The 17,590-nt window shown below is 41.4% G+C and overlaps 1 protein-coding gene across 5 annotated transcripts in view; it reads right to left on the bottom strand.

Annotated features, from left to right (window-relative positions):
* mrpl35 (mitochondrial ribosomal protein L35) overlaps nt 1–3,810 on the bottom strand; it is a 72,407-nt gene extending 68,597 nt beyond the window's left edge. Inside the window, exons 1-2 of one of the 5 annotated variants that reach the window (XM_072576400.1) lie at nt 3,586–3,810; nt 180–372 (exon numbers count right to left, since the gene is read on the bottom strand). In XM_072576400.1, coding sequence (XP_072432501.1) covers nt 180–372; nt 3,586–3,739 — 347 coding nt within the window. In that variant the 5' untranslated portion in view covers nt 3,740–3,810. The remainder of the gene's footprint in view (nt 1–179; nt 373–3,585) is intronic. The other 4 variants (XM_072576409.1, XM_072576417.1, XM_072576425.1 and 1 more) reach the window with 4 other exon arrangements.
* Between the last annotated feature and the right edge of the window lie 13,780 nt (nt 3,811–17,590).

Below are 17,590 nucleotides of genomic sequence, written 5' to 3'. Positions count from 1 at the left end.
ACCTTCTCACGAGAATTAGGGATATATAATGAAAGCAGGCCCTGCCACAATAGCCTCAATCCCGTGAGAGAGAAAAAAAAGTGCATCTGAGTTTACACACAAAAGATACAAATTAATATGATAAACAAAGGCACTTGAAATTTTAAATCACGAGGGAAAATGTCTATTTTCAAACTCACCTCTTGATAGCAGCGAATTTATGTGCACACATGTAGTTACTGCCCAAAGGTAACCCCAGTTTGGTTACCGTAGAGATAGTTGGAGATTGAATGTATCGGAGATCGAGGGTGGCAAACCTGGATACCAGCTGTGTAATGGAGGAACCTCCTGCAACATTTTTCCGCACCAAAGGAAGGAAGCGCATTAACGTTCCTTAAAACAAAGAAAAAAAACGTTTTTACTTTTCAAAGTTACAATATTTTATTTATTTATCTTATAAAATTTGTGTAAAAATCAGGTCAGAATAGTAAATCACTAGTTTAAGTCCTACAGAATGGTCAGATAACTGTACAGTCTGCAAAGGTAAGTTTAGATACTTGATTGGTCTCAGTGTTTAGGAATCATTGTACCGCTCAATATCTCAAACCCTAGCATAACTTTTCCTCTCCAAGTACTGAACCATTTTCTCTTGGATGTACTGAAATAATTGACCCCAACTGTTTCACTTAGTGATCCATTCCATTTGCTCACATATAAACTGGTTTACACAAAAATTGCCACTTTACTTACCTCAAGTCTTTGCCAATTTTGCAGCAAGTGCAAAGTTATATAAATGAGTACAAGTTCAATAGGAGTACAGTTATGGAAATGGAAAAGGTATATGCCCAAGTGAATTTCAAAGGAATTGACCTGATGGAGAACAAAATGCTGTAAACCTCAGTCTGCAGATCAATGATGGAACAGATGAGCAAATGAATGCTTTAACAGTTCTTTGAGTCAAGGTTCCAGTCCATTAACTATTATCGAAAATAACTTACCTCTGTTCCCTTCTACAGTACTATATCATCTGATCAAGAGACTCCTTTTCCAATTCACAGTGAACATGCTAGCCACATGTTGCAGGATTAATACAGATGGCCTTGCAGCTGATGACATCTATGCATCAGCTGTCCATACTTTGAGATACCCAGTTCTTCCATGGTTGTATTAGCATGCATACCAGGGCTTACAGAAATGGTTAGCGTCACTTTGAAAGTAAGCAATGTGGCATCACTGGCTCTTGACCTCACTACGTCTTCTTTGCTAACACGCAAAGTATGAAATGCTTTGACACAAAAAGGCCATCAGGAAAAATAGTCAATCAAGCAATTAACATTTTCAAGCAATCAACATCCAGCAGAGAAAGATGATCTCCCCTTTCTGTGAATGTATGTGGACACAGAGCAATTCTCCAAATAAAGTGATTCAAAATTTTAAAATTGGAAAAAAATTTAGGAAATGCAAGCAAACGTCAGCAATCCACACATGGCAAAATCATAGAAAATTGTGCCACTCAAACAAATATCCATTTTAACAGTCAATTCACTAACAACTTAAATGTGGGTTGTATTTGATGTCCTAGGGATGACAGAAAAGTGCATTTAGGATATATAAGCCCCCATTTAAATACAATATACAAACAGAAAATTGGATTCCTGTCTCAACTCCAATAAAGACCTAAAAGTCACATAGGATCAGCAGAAGATGCAAAATATGCAGAACTAAATTTTTACTAAATTGGGAGTATAATAAAGAATAGACATAGTCTCAAGATTTCTACAACAGTGATGATAAAGTCCTGTATGTCCAAATTCAGGTCTAGAAGCCGATTTCTGAAGGCCAGTGGTCAGGATGCTACCATTGGCCATAGTAACATTGCATTGGGCATTCAACATGGACATTCAGGATTTGCAGCAAAGTATTGTCAGCCTCAAGAATCCTCTGCGGAACCAGAGAAGTTCACAGGCAGGAACAGGTAAGTCATCCTACCTTGACTGATGCCAATATTTTTCTAAATCAATCACACCAATCTTTGTTCTCACTGAAATTTTTACCCACTCTTTTCCTGAAATGCAGCATATTTTTGATTTGAAATTATTTTTCCAATATTGATTTTGCCACAGATTCACATCCCATGCTTGTTTCCAATTATTAATTAGTCAGGAAGACGGTACAGAGCTGCCTTCTTGAACTACTATACTCCTCCAATTAAGGAGGGGGGGGGTTCTACGATTTTGACCCAGCCACACTGAATGAACAGTGATGTCCAGTAGTTCCAAGCCAAGATGATGAATGGCTCAGTGGGGCACTTACAAGCCATACTGTTCCCAATACATCTTCTGGCCTTCTAGATGGTAGTAGTCATATATTTGGAAGATATTGTTGAAGAAGCCTTGATGAATTTCTGTATTGTATATTATAAATGGTAGAAGATGCTACATCAGAGGCAAAAGAAGCAAAAGTTGAAGATGGTGAATTCATTGCTAATGAAGCAGTCTGCTTTGTGCTGTATGATGCTAAACTTGAGTGGTATTGGTGCTGTTCAAATCCAGACAGGTGGGGAATATTCCATCACATGCCTGACTTGTGCTTTATTGATGGGGGTATCAGGTCAGTTAGGATTTGTTGCCTTTACTTGCTCTTATAGCCATAGCAAGTATTGATATTTTCTTAATTAAACTGATCAAAGATGTTATAATGCATCTCTAAGGGAGTCTCATTATCTTATATTCCACAACCACCTGATGACAGAAATGTGCTCTGAAAGCTAGTGCTTCCAAATGAACCCATTGCACTATAAACTGGCTTTGTGAGATTTTTAACCTGGGACAAACCAAGGCCTCCTGGTCTAGCAAGAGGAACACTTCCATTGCACACAAGAACCCTTATACAGTATTTATAAAATGTTGCTGCCAAACCTACTGAGTTTCTGCAGCACTTGACTTCAGATTTCCAGTATTTTGCCTTCATTTTCAGCTTCAGGAGATGTTATTACACACCTTTGGGAGCAAGTTAGACTCAAACCTTGGGTCTGCTGGCCCAAAGGAATTTATAAACGTCTAGGTATTTTCTAACCAACCTGTTCAGAGATGGCAGTACATATTTCTGGGGAGCAAGTAGACGTTCGGTCCATTTTAATCAATGACAAGCCCCGGGATGTTGACAGTGAATTACAGAAATTCAGGGGCGATAGTTAAGAGTCCCTCTCGTTAGAGATGGTCATCGCCTCATTAATACTAACTCTGACAACAAGCAAAAAAAACAAAAATTGCCCAGAGCATTCCTGTTGGACCATAACCTGGTTTTGTGTGATTGCTAACTTTGACCACCCCAGCCCAACACTGGCACCGTCACTATCAGATCATTCCCGGTTGGCCAGGCCCCACCAGCGGATAGCCGCCTGCATTCTCTCGGCTGACGGAGGACGAGGACGAGGCCGAGGCCTCTCCTGTCCTACCCTCCCCCCGGGGGGAGGGGGGTGAAGAGTGTCCCGTGCCCGGAGCACAAAGGACGGGATGGCCTTAACCGCGTGCCAGCCAGCCCCCCTGCCTGCCCACCCATTCCTCCCTCCTGTATCCCGCCGCCCCACTCCCAGGTTGTATTCACCCGCCGCGCTCCTGAGCGCCGCCATCTTCACCGACGGTGTCCTCCCGCGGTCAAAACCCAGACTCGCGTCATTCAAAATGTACCCACAAACTCGGGATGGTTGTGCAGCCTCTGGATTAGTGGTGCTGGAAGAGCACAGCAGTTCAGGCAGCATCCGAGGAGCTTCGAAATCGACCTTTCGGGCAAAAGCCCTTCATCAGGCGGCCTGAAGCGTGGAGAGATAAGCTAGAGGAGGGTGGCAGAGGGCAGTGTCATGCCTGCATCGACACTTTATCATCTCCACAAATCCAATTTTTAATCTGCCCCGAAAACATTTCACTGGGTGAAAGGAGGAATGGGAATCAAATACTTTCTCAAACTAGCTTTGAACTGAGCTGCTTTGGTCTGTCTCCACCTGAAAAAAACCTATTTCAGTGCTGTGTGACTGTCACTTCATCAATGAAAATGCTTATTTTCATTTTTAATTTGGCCAATTATTTAACAAAACTATGCATTACTTGTAGCTATCTTTGAGAAGGATAGTGCAGAGTTTCAAAGGGTAGGGACAAATTGAAGACTTGTACTGAAGAAGAGTGACTGGACCTGAATGCAAAATTACAAATACGCAAGAATCCAAAAACGACATGATTGCAAAATGAAATTTCCGCTTTCTCTCCACAGATGCTGCTGATTCCTGCAGATTTTTTTCCAGCAATTTCTGTTTTTGTTTGGGACAATTGAGAATGGGCTGATAAGACGCAGTTAATGCATAAATTCAAACTGTTTGGAATGATGAAGAGACAATACATTTGAAGGGTACGATTCTTAGTGGAATGCAGGAGTAGAGGGACCTACGTGTATACGTGCATAAATCATTAAAGGTAGCAGGACGGTTTGAGGGAGCAATTAATAAAGCATACATTACTTTGGACTTTATTAACAGGGAATGGAGTATGAATGAATGGTTTTATAGGTAAAAACAAGGACTGCAGATGCTGGAAACCAGAGTCTAGATTAGAGTGGTGCTGGAAGAACACAGCAAGTCAAGCAGCATCCGAGGAGCAGGAAAATCAGCGTTTTGGGCAAAAGCCCTTCATCCGGAACTCCTGAAGCTGTTGCCCAAAATGTTGATTTTCCTGCTCCTCAGATGCTGCCTGACCTGCTGTGCTTTCCCAGCACCCCTCTAATCCTGAATGGTTTTATTGTCATTCCAACCTTGAGTCAGATTGGTTCTATTTCCAAAGTACACACACACACTTTCTCTCCCTCACATGCATACACACATATAAGTCAGTGGAGTGAATTTGCAGATGCATTTTATTTTGCACACAATCTGCAGGCAGTCAATCATGTGACATTTTATAAATTCCTACTTTGGAAATAGAACCAGTCTGACTCAAGATTGAAATACAGACAGACTCTAATTTCACACTTTTAATGCATTGCCTGAGCTGAGATGTCACTTTTTAAATATAAAACCTTAAGTTATAGGACATAGAACATTACAGCGCAGTACAGGCCCTTCGACCCTTGATGTTGCACAGACCTGTGAAAATAATCTGATACCCATCTAATCTACAACGTTCCATTATTATCCATATGTATGTCCAATGCCCATTTTAATGCCCTTAATGTCAATGAGTCTACTAATGTTGCAGGCAGGCCGTTCCACACCCCTACTACTCTGAGTAAGAAACTACCCCTAATATCTGTCCTAAATCTATCACCCCTCAATTTAAAGCTGTGTCCCCTCGAGTTAGCCTTCACTATCTGAGGAAAAAGGCTCTCACTGTCCACCCTACCTAACCCTCTGATTATCTTATACGTCTCGAATAAGCCACCTCTCAACGTTCTTCTCTCCAACAAAAACAGCCTCAGTTCCCTCAGCCTTTCCTTGTAAGACCTTGCTACCATATCAGGCAACATCCTCCTCTGATTTCCACATCCTTCCTATAATGCGATGACAGAACTGCACGCAATACTCCAGGTGTGGCCTTACCCGTGTCTTGTACATCTGAAGCATGACCTCGTGGCTCCTAAACTCAATCCCCCTACCAATAAATGCCAACACACTGTATGCCTACCAATAAACGCCAACAGCCCTATCAGCCTGGGTAGCAACTTTCAGGGATTTATGCACCAGGACACCAAGATCTCTATTCATCTGCACTGCCAAGAATTTAACTATTAGCCCAGTACTCTGTTGTTATTTCTTCAGAATTTTTTTCCTTTGTTCTAAAGCTCTGCTCCTTTCCCCTTTCCCTTCTGAGCAACAGGGACAGACTTTGCTTCAGAGACCTGTGCCCCATTGCTTACCCCTGGTAAGTTGTCCCCCACAACAGCATCCAAAACGGTATACCTGTTGTTGAGGGGAACCACCACAGAGATCCCTGAACCACCTGCCAGTTACCTTGACAGTAACCCATCTACCTTCTTCACGTGGCTATGGCATAACTACCTCCCTGTAACTCCTCTCAATAACCCCCTCTGCCTCCCGAATGATCCAAAGTTCATTCAGCTCCAGTTTCAGTTCCCTAACATGGCTCTCGAGGAGCTGGAGTTGGGTGTACTTCCCACAAGTGAAGTCAGCAGGGACACCAGTGGTGAACCTTACCTCCTACATACAGCAGGAGGAATATTCAACTACCCTAACCCCCATTCCCACTATTCTAAATTCCCAAATAAACCACTGAAAAAAAAGAAACATGAAAGAAAACACTTACCACCTTACCAACCAATGCACAGAAGTTGTTTTTTTTCATTAGAAGAGGAGGATGGGTGGGAGACACTAGCCGAGTAGTGTTTTGGGAAAAGCAACCACCCAAACCCCGCAAAGCAACCTTGTGACCAGCCTCTTGCTTGATGCTCCCTCACTTCCTGCTGTTGGAACAACAATGGTAGGCCCCAACACTAGAGGTGAGTTTTAAAACTTCTTTCCTCACCTTTCCGACAGCCTCCTACTCGATGCTCTCGCAACTCCTGCTGCTGGAACAACAATGGCCTCGGGAATGTGATTTGAAAAAAGTTCTGGGATTTACGTATTAATGAATTCTAAAGGATGAAAGACTTAACAGCAATCTAGATTTGTTCAATATGTCATATCAGTTGTATGGCTCTATGATCTCATGCTATAAATTCTGTGTCTTTATGATCCTGCCTCACTAGCTCCCTGAGAAAGGAACAGCACTCCAAAAGCTAGTACATCCAAATAAACCTATTGGACTATAATCTGATGTTGTGTGACTTTTAATTTTGTCCATGGATGCTGACTGATCTGCTGTAATCTCCAGCATTTGTTGTTTTCAAATTATTGAAAAGCTTTTCCACTGTTGCATAATCCAGTGCCATTTTGAATAGTTTTAAGAAAAAGAAAAAAATGAAAGAGGGAGATCATCTCACAAACTTGATTGAGCATTATGAAAAAGTAACCAAGAAAATTGATTTGATTTATTATTGTCCCATGTACCATTGTACAGTGAAAGGTTTTGTTTTATGTACAGACAGACAGATCATACCATACAAAGGGTAATAGGGTAACAGAGTGAAGAATACAACATTAAAGCTGCAGAGAAGGTGCACAAAGAGCAAGATAAACATTAAATTTAAAATTTGAGAGATCCATTCAGAAGTATAAAAACAGCAGAGAAGAAGCTATTCGTGAATTTGTTGGTACATTTGTTTAAGCTTTTCTATCTTTTACCTGATAGAAGAGGTTGGAAGAGATTATGACCAGGGTGAGAGAGGTCTTTGATTATGTCATCTGCCTTCCCGAGGCATTGAGAAATATGGATGGAGTCATAGAGTCGTAGAGATGTACAGCATGGAAACAGACCCTTCAGTCCAACTCATCCATACCGACCAGATATCCTAATTTAATCCAATCCCATTTGCCAACACGTGGCCCATATCGCTCTAAACCCTTCCTATTCATATACCCATCCAGATGCTTTTTAAATGTTGTAATTATACCAGCCTCCTCCACTTCAGGTGGAAGGTTGACTTGCGTGATAGATTGGATTGTGTTCACAACCCTCTATGGTTTCTTACAGTCTATGTACATAGATCCCTGAAAATTGCCACCCAGGTTGATAGTGTTGTTAAGAAGGCATACAGTGTGTTAGCTTTTATTAACGGGACTGAGGGACTGAGTTAAGGGACTGAGTTTCAGAACCGTGAGGTCATGATGCAGCTGTACAAAACTATGGTGCAGCCGCAATTGTAGTGTTGCGAACAGTTCTGGTCACTGCATTATAGGAAGGATGTGGAAGCTTTGGAAAGGTTCCAGAGGAGATTTACTAGGATGTTGCCTGGTATGGAGAGAAGCTCTTATGAGGGAAGGCTGAGGGACTTGAGGCTGTTTTCATTGGAAAGAAGAACCTTGAGAGGTGACTTAATTGAGACATGTAAGATAATCAGAGGGTTAGATAGGGTAGACAGTGAGAACCTTATTCCTCAAATGACGATGGCTAGCACGAGGGGGCATAGCTTTAAATTGAGAAGTGATAAATATAGGACAGATGTCAGAGGTAGTATCTTTACTCAGAGAGTAGTCGGGGTGTGGAACACACTGCCTGCAACAGTAGTAAACTCACCAACTTTAATGGCATTTAAATGGTCATTGGATAGACATATGGACGAAGATGGAATAGTGTGGGTTAGATGGGCTTCAGATTGGCGTCACAGGTTGGCGCTACATCGAGAGCTGAAGGGCCTGTACTGCGCTGTAATGTTCTATGTTCTATATACTCAATGCCCTGACTGATGAAAGCCGGCATGCCAAAAGCCTTCTTCACTGCCCGTCTACCTGTGACTCCACTTTCAGAGAACTGTGAACCAGAACTCCAAGGTCCCTCTGTTCCATTATACTCCTTAAGGCCTTACCATTCACCATGAAACTCCTATCTTGATTTGACTTTCCAAATACAATACCTCACACTTATCTGCATTAAGCACTATTTGCCATTTCTTGGCCCACTTCTCCAGCTGATCAAGGTCCTGCTGCAATTTCTGATAAGCTTCCTCAGTCCACGATACTGGCTATTTTAGTGTCATCAGCAAACTTGCTAATCATGCCTTGTGTATTCTCATGCAAGTCATTGATATTGATAACACACAGTAATGGGCCCAGCACTGACCCGTTAGGAAGTCCACTAGTCAAGGCCTCCAGCCCAACAAGCATCCTTACACTATTACCCTCTGCTTCCTACCATCAAGCCTATTTTGTATCCAATTTGCCAGCTCACCCTAGATTTCAAGCAATCCAACCTTCCAGAGCAGCCTACAATGTGGAGCCTTATCAAAGGCCTTACTGAAATCCATATAGGCAAAAGTGACGACTGCAAATGCTGGAGGTCAGAGTCAAGATTAGAGTGCTTTTGCACTTCCTGATGAAGTGCTTTTGCTCGAAATGTCGATTTTCCTGTTCCTCAGATGCTGCCTGACCTGCTGTGCTTTTCCAGCACCACTCTAATCTTGACTCTGAAATCCATATAGACTATGTCTATTACCCTGCCTTCGTAAACCTTCCTGGTCACTTCAAAGAGCTCTACAAATTTGTGAGGCATGATCTCCCACTCACAAAGCCATGGTGACTTCTCATAATCACACTCAGTCTTTCCAAATGCATGAATATCTTATCCCTCAGAATGTTCTCAAGTAACTTACCCACCACAGATGTTAGGCTTACTGTTGAAGGCTTCTCGTGGCCTTGCTCATGGGCCTGGCCAAGATGGCCATTAACAGGTCCAGGCAGCAGACTGAAGAGGTGCTGGAAAAGCACATCTGGTCAGGCAGACTCCAAGGAGTAGGACAGTCGACATTTTGAGCATGAGCTCTTCATCAGGAATTGGGGGGTGCAGGGAAGTGGGCAAGGGGTCTAGGAGATAAATGATAAGGGGGTGGGGTTGGGAGGAAGGTAGCTGGGAAAGTGATAGTTAGATGAAGACGGAGGGTGATGGTGATAGGTCGGAGAGGAGGGTGGAGCAGATAGGTGAGAAGGGAGATGGACAGGTAGGATAGTTCAAAACTCTGGTGCGGCCACACTTGAAGTATTGCATACAGTTCTGGTCACTGCATTATAGGAAAGATATGGAAGCTTTGCAAAGGTTTCAGAGGAGATTTACTAGGATGTTGCCTGGTATGGAGAGAAGGTCTTAAGAGGAAAGGCTTGTACGAGAAGAGGGCTGTTTCGAGTTAGAGGGTTGGATCTGGGATAAGATGGAGACAGGGAAAATGAGGAAGCTGGTGATCACAACATTGATCCTATGTGGTTGGAGGGTCTAAAGGCAGAAGATGAGGCGCTCTTCCTCCAGGCATCTGGCGGGCTGAAGACGGGCTCATTGTTTCTGACTGTATGTCCCTCTTTCACGGTTACATCTGCCCTTGAGTGTCCCTTTGTTTCAATTTGGACCTCTTAGGAGAGCTAAGGGGACTTTTTTCATAGCCCTTGTCCAAGCTGTGCTTGATGGAGATCGGTGTGAGGGAGTTTTAGTTTTAGTTGAAATGGGCAGGGAAACTTCCTCTGGATTTTAAACCATTATTGTCCCTGTCCTAGGAGTGTTCAATGGGGAAAGAACTGAGGGGATTTATTTGTTTGGTTGTTTATTCACTTATTTTCATTGATTTTGTTTGTAACTGTTTTTATTTTGGTCCATTGTGGTCTTTGTCCAAAAGACATTGCTGGGGACCGAGTCAAGGGAGAGCCAATGTTTGATTATTTATTTGTTTTGCTTTTCCCCAGAGTAATAGGGTCTTTATTTTGGTTCAACAATGTTAAGTCAGATTTATTTTCTGTTTTGAAAGACCAGAGTGAGCTAATCTCTGTGTTTCACCTGGTGCTGGTCCTGTCTTGGGTGAGTCTGAGCGGAGCAGTGTCGGGGGTCTTGGTTTTTTATGTTGATACCATTCATTTAAATAAGTAGAGGGTTATTTTTTGGACTGGAGCCTGTTACCAACTGTGTTCCTCAGGGATCAGTGCTGTATTTATTTTTGTTTGTAATTTATATAAATGATTTAGATGAGGAAATATAAGGCATGGTTAGTAAGTTTGTGGATAATACCAAAATTCATGGTATAATGGACAGTGAAGAAGATTATTAGATTAGATTACTTACAGTGTGGAAACAGGCCCTTCGGCCCAGCAAGTCCACATTGACCCTCTGAAGAGCAACCCACCCAGACCCACTCCCCTACATTTACCCCTTCACCTAACACTACAGGCAATTTAGCATGGCCAATTCACCTAACCTGCACATTTTTGGACTGTGGGAGGAAACCGGAGCACCCGGAGGAAACCCACGCAGACACGGGGAGAATGTGCAAACTCCACACAGACAGTTGTCTGAGGCAGGAATTGGACCCGGGTCTCTGGCACTGTGAGGCAGTAGTGCTAACTTCTGTGCCACCCATAAATCTAGGAGTACAAAGAGATCTTGATCAATTGGGTTAATGGGCTGAGGAGTGCCAGATGGAGTTAAATTTGGATAATTATGAGATATTGCAAGGTCAGGACTTATACAGTTAAAGGTAGGGCCTTGGATGGTTTTATAAAACAGAGAGACCCAAAAATTCAGGTACATAATTCTTTGAGGTTCGTGTCACATGTAGACAGGGTGATTAAAAAAGCATTTAGCACACTTGCCTCATTGCTCAAAACTTTGAATGTAATATTTGAGACTACATGTTGAGGTTGTACAGAAAGTGAGTGAGCTCTTCTGGAGTACTGTGTTTAGTTCTGATCATCCTGTTATAGGAAGGATATTACTAAGTTGGAGAAAGTTCAGAAAAGATTTACCAGGATGTTGCTGAGAATAGAAGGTTTGAGCAATAAGGAGAGGATGGATAGGCTGGGACTTCTTTCAATGGAGCGAAGGAGGTTTTGGGGTGACCTTGCAGAGGTTTATAAAATCATGAGGGATATAGAAAAAGTGAATGCCAAGTGTCTTTTCTCTAGTGTGGAGATTTCAAGACTTGGGGACATATTTTAAAGGTGAGAGGGGAAAGATTTTTAAAAAAGACATAAGGGACAACTTTGTTACACAGATAGTGATTTATATGTGGAGTGAACTTCCAGAGGATGTGGTCGATGTGGGTATAGTTACAGCATTTAAAAAACATTCAGATAAGTCCATGAATGAGAAATATTTGGAAGGATATGGGCCAAGTGCAGACAGGTGGGACTAGTTTTGTTTGGGAGTATGGTCGGCATGGACTGGTTGGACCGAACGGTCTGTTTCCATGCTATATGACTCTATATGGTTTAAAGAGAGTCCATCAGTCCTGAGCCAGCTCATCACCAATTTCGCCTGTGCTGCCATCTCTCCTCCACTGTCTTGCTGCTGTCTACACCAGATCCAACCAGTGTTGAAGTTGCCACTCATCTGGCACCATCTTTCACCACAGGTGAATTCTCCTCTGCCACCACCTGCATTGGACCCACTCATGTCAGAGTTGCATTTCTCACCACTGGAGCCACCTCATTGATGTCGCTGTGATGCCTTTCTACTTCTGCTTTGTCACCACCAGAGTTGGACCCAAACAATAATGAAGTCACTGATCCTCAGGCGCCATCTTTCGCCTGTGGGCCTACCTCTCCTATGCCACTCTCACCGATGTAGCAGCTGCCAATTTCAGTACCAGGGTCTGTGCTCCCCTGGATAAGTAAGTAAGGGCTCACTTGAGTCTGTTCTGGGCTTGCACACTATCGCCATGAGGTTTGCGCTGGGCTCATTCACTGTCACCATGCAGTCTGAACTGGGCTTACTTGAGTCTGAACTGATATTCCTTGGCACAGCCAATGTAAGTAAAGGGAAGTAAGCAAATAAGTAAAGTAAGTAAGTGAAGTAAGGAAAAAAAAACAAGAAAAGAAGAAAAGCGGTCAGAGTGCATGATCCCCTGCACGGAAGCCTTTTCCGCCCCCATTTGTGGGCAAATAGATTACATTAAATTTGTCTAAAACACTAGTTTGGCCTCAAGTGAAGTACTACATCTAGTTCTGGCAGTGCACTTCAGGAAATAAGGAAGGCATTACAGAAAGTGCAAATAAGATTCATAGAGTTTGGTTCCGGGGACGAGGTATTTCAATTATGAGGATGAATTGGAGAAGGAACTTGTTTTTATTCGAGAACATTGAGAAGAGATTTGGTTGGGGGACTCAAACTCAGAGGAGGGCTGAACAGAGTAGAAAGGGAAAAGCTGTTTGCCCTGATAAAAGCATCATGAATGAAAACGGTTGGATTTAAGGTCATTTCCAAAAGAAGCAACGGAGACATGAGAAACTGTTCATATAAAAAGTGATTAAGGTCTGGATTGTGCCCCATGAGAGTGTTGGATGTAAGGTCACTGGAGTTATTTTTGTGGAAATTGGATCATCGTTGAAAAAAGAAGCATGTGCAGTTTACAATCAGAAAATGGAGAAGAGCATGAGAGGCCATTTAGAGATCTGGTGGAAGATTTGACAGACCAAATGGATTCCTTTTGTACAGTATTAATTCTGGGATTCTGTGAGTGACCTTTTTACATCATGAAACATTTGCAGATTATTTTTAAAAGTTTAAACCTCTTTGTTCAACATTTCAAAGAAACCAATGTTGGATTTAAAGCCAGACACATAAGAAATTCGTAAATTTTAGCAAATTTAATAATTCATCAGTTATTCTCAATAAATTAAATGTTCAAATAGTGCACAGAAACTGTAAGAGGCACTATGAGAAAAACAATTAAATAATAGTTAAACTCAATAGGTATTTGGTTTGTATGCCTTACCCACACAAGCCAAAAAGTATTAAACAATCCCTCTGTATAGATATTAAGACAGGCTGCTAAAATAAACTGGGGAACAGATTTACTTCTATTATAAAGAAATAATTGCATACTTGAGGGGTATCTGATTAAGTGGATTCTAACAACTTATGGGGCATATCATCCCTCAGCAATGGTGGGATGATCTTTGCCAGAGTTATTCTCACAAGGTTCCATCAACTAGTTAGCCAGCAGTACATACCTGGAAGCACCATGAGGCTTCAGAGCAGACATCCATAGTGGACATGATCTTCTATGTCAGCATCAATACAGGTATTTAGAGCAGCAAACACCACTTTAACTTGGTTTTGTTGGTTTCACAAAGACATTTGACATGGTGTGCATGATAGTCTTCCACCACATACTAGAGACAAACTGGAAGTCCTCCCAATCTCTGTTAGACTTATATGGTATCAGCACCTTATTCAGTTCACTGGTTCCACACCTGACAGTATTAACATCTTAAGGGACTTGACAGGGTAGGTGCAGTGAGGATGTTTCATCTTGTGGGAGAATCTGGGAGGGCTTTACGTCAGAATATGAGATTGCACATTTAAGACGGTGACGAGGAGGAATTTCTTCACTTAGATGGTAGTCAGTCCGTGGACTTCTTTACCATAGGGTTGGTGAGGCTGCATTGTTAAGTATATTCAAAGCTGAGATAGATTTTTAATCTTAAAGGATTATAGAGGGTTATAGAGAAAAGACAGGAAAGTGAAGTTGAGGGTTACCAGATCAATCATAATCTCATTGAATTGTAGATTAACCTTTATGGGCTGAATGATCTACCTCTGTTCCTACGTCTTATGGTCTTAAGATCAAGAATAGAGTGAAATGAGGTTGCATCTCAACCCCAACTCTATTTAGTGTTCTTTGATCTTTTCTCCTGAGCTGTGTTTTCCATGTTGTCATGGAAGGAATGTATGTCCCCACACTATCAGGGCAAGAACTCCTCAATCTATCAAGACAAAAAGCTGAGACCAAAGTACATAGTGCTCAGATCAGAGAAATTCTGTTGACTGCTGCACTCATTGCCCAAACAGGTGACCAGCCCAAAAGGCTCATGGATCATCTATTCCATAACTTGTGTCAAGCTTGCTGTCATCATCTGTGTCAAAGCAACTGTAATTATATTTCTCTGCTTGAGCACAGAGTGAACATGTACCAGAAGCAGTCGGCAAATTCTTCTGTTTTGGATCTATGGTGACAGGCAACCCTATCTTGACAAAGAGCTCAGAACATGCATTGGAAAGGGAGTTACCAGCTGTAAGTGACTAACAGAATGTGCCTGGAAAAATCACAATCTGATTCACAGTACCAAGATGCTTTTCCACAAGGCCGAATCTTCAGCAGTGAAGCCTGGACAACTCACAGCTGTCAAGAAAATTTCTATCTCTGATGCATCCTTTGCATTGCTTAAAAAGACAGTTCCATTAATGAGGCAGATTTCTCCAGGAAACATGCTAAGCATATTTACACTAATAAAACAAAGAAGGTTTTGCTGGCTTGGGTATGTGCACAGGATGGAAGATGATAGCTACAAATTCTATTTTATATGGGATTAATATATGACTGATCACTGTTGGAAGTGAAAAATTCTTTGTGATTAACTCCCTGAACTTCCTTGAGAAGGTGGACAATGGTAAGGCTTACACTATGTTATACCTAGACATCTAAAAGTCTGATAATTTCACACTAAAATTAGTTATGCTTATTTAAGGAAGAATACTAAAGCCATGGAAAAAGTTTAAAGGAAATTAACTAAAATGATACCAGAAATGAGAAATTTTAAATACAAGGAAAGAAATTGAGCTTAGTCTCCTTGGAGCAGAGAAGGTTAAGAGATGACCTTATTGAGGTATTCAAAATTATGAACAATTTTGACAGGGTAAAGAAAAATAGTTTGTTACCAGTAGTTGGTCAGTAACTAATGGTCACAATTTTAAGATTGTCAGCAAGAGAGCTGGGAGTGAGATGAAGAGAAACTTCTTTACTCAGAGAGTTGGTAGGCATTTGAATGTGCTGCCTGGGAGAGTGGCGGAGGTGGATTCCATAGGAAGTTTCAAAGGAAAGCCAGGTATATATTTGAAAGTGATGAATTTAGAAATAGGGCTGCAGAATGAGACTAGTGGGTAGCAGGCACATCTAAGATTAGAGGGCAGAAGTTTAAAGTGAGGAGTAAGTGACTTAGGAGAGATCTGATTTTCGTTTTCTGGCCAGAATGCTAGAAATATGTAACATGCTGCCTGAGAGGTGGTGGCTCACAATATTTAAGAAGCATCAGATGAGTACTTAAATGCCAAGGCATAGTAGACTATGTAACAAATGTAAGTAAATGGGATTAGTATAGTTTGGTGTTTGAAAGTTGAAATACACATGGTGGGCTAAAGTGCTAAATCAATGCATCAATGCTAAATCACTTGATAGGTAATAGTGGGGACTATGAAAGATTTAAACTATATTGGTTGTGCTGAATGCAATGTATTTCATGACAGGACCTGGGGTTTTGGGGACAGGTAATAGACGAGAAAGAGGGTATTCATGTTCTGAAACTGTTTAACTCGATGTTGAGTCCCAAAAACTGTAAGGTGCCTTAGCAGAAGATGAGGTGTTGTTCCTTCAACTTGAGTTGAGCTTTGCTGGAGCACTGCATGAGGCCTGAGACAGAAATGTTGGCATGGGAGCAGGGTGGTGTATTCAAGTAGTAGGCAACTGGAAGATCCTGGTCATTTTTGTGGTTAGTTGATGAGGCAACAGTCCAGTGGCATTTTTATCAGACTATTAATCCAGAGACCTAAGTAATGTTCTGGGGACCTGGGTTCAAATCTTGTCAAAGCAAATGGTAGAATTGAATTAAATAAAAAGAAAATCTGGAATTAAAAATTTAATGATGGCTATGAAACCATCGCTGATTGTCAGGAAAACCTCATCTAATTCACTGATATCCTTTAATGAGGAAACTGTTGTCCTTATTTGCTTACATATAACTCTAGACCACAGCAATGTGATTCATTCTTGACTGTCCTCTGGGCAATTAAGGGTGGGCAATAAATGGTCTAGCTAACTGTTGCTTTGTGGCTCTTTGTTGATCTTTGTATTTGTCCCATTCTGTGTGGGACCTGTACTTTCTTTGTGTTTTTATAAGTTACTTTTAATTTTATGCCGTCCCTTGCCTCATTAGATATCCATGATTATTTTTTTTTAATGATATGTAGCTTTTCCTCCTTATGGGTGTAAACTGTTTCTGAATTGCATTAAATGTTTCTTTGAACTCCTTCCTCTGTTCTTCAGCTGTTTTATGTATTAGCAGAGGTTCCCAGTTTACTGTGGACAATCTCTGCCTCATCCCTTGAAAGTCTTTAAATCCAAAATTCTAGTATCTGATCTTGGTTTATCTCTTACAAATGCTACATGAAACTCAATGGTATTATGATCATTATTTGACAAATGCTCATGATCAAGTAGGTCACTAACTAAATGAAACTCATTGCTCATTACTAGATCCAATATTGTTTGTCCTCTTGTTGAATCCAAAACATATTGATATAAGAAACTATCCCGAAACTATCTAGAAATTCACAACAATCCTAGCAGGTGCTTGTCTGTTTCTTCTAGCCTATGTTAAGATCAAAATCCCCCATTAAGTCTACTCTACCTTTGCTACATAGTTGTGTAACTTAGACATTTGTACAATCTAGCACTTCTGAGCCACTACCAAGAGATCTATATATGACACCTATTGTGGCTTTAACGTTCCTCAGTTCCACTTTTTTTGTTCAATATTCATCTATGAGGTGTATGGTAGAGCCTGGTACAATTACAACATTTAAAAGCATCTGGATAGGTATATGAATAGGAAGGGTTTAGAAGGATATGTGCCAAATGCAGGCAAATGGGACTATGTCAGGTTCACTGGTGGGCTAGCATTTATTGAGCATCTCGATATAGGTTTGCTCGCTGAGCTGGAAGGTTCATTTTCATGAGTATCCTTAGTTGCCTTTGAGAAGGTGATAGTAAGTAACCCACCTTACCCATTAGTCTCAGCAGCCCTTATTTTATTTTCTTGGATGAGGGAACCAGTGGTGAAGCAGAATTTATCGAAACTTACAAAGTACAGGTGAATAAGTACTTGAATAATCTTAAATGAGGTCGAGAGAAAATGTCAGGGTACTGGCATTAAATGGACATGGCTCTTAGAGTGAGGTGGTATTGGAATACATGCCAAAGA

The sequence above is a fragment of the Chiloscyllium punctatum genome, chromosome 1 (genome assembly GCF_047496795.1).
Source record: "Chiloscyllium punctatum isolate Juve2018m chromosome 1, sChiPun1.3, whole genome shotgun sequence".
In the NCBI taxonomy this organism is placed as follows: domain Eukaryota; kingdom Metazoa; phylum Chordata; class Chondrichthyes; order Orectolobiformes; family Hemiscylliidae; genus Chiloscyllium; species Chiloscyllium punctatum.
This window is presented reverse-complemented; position numbering and strand designations above follow the sequence as displayed.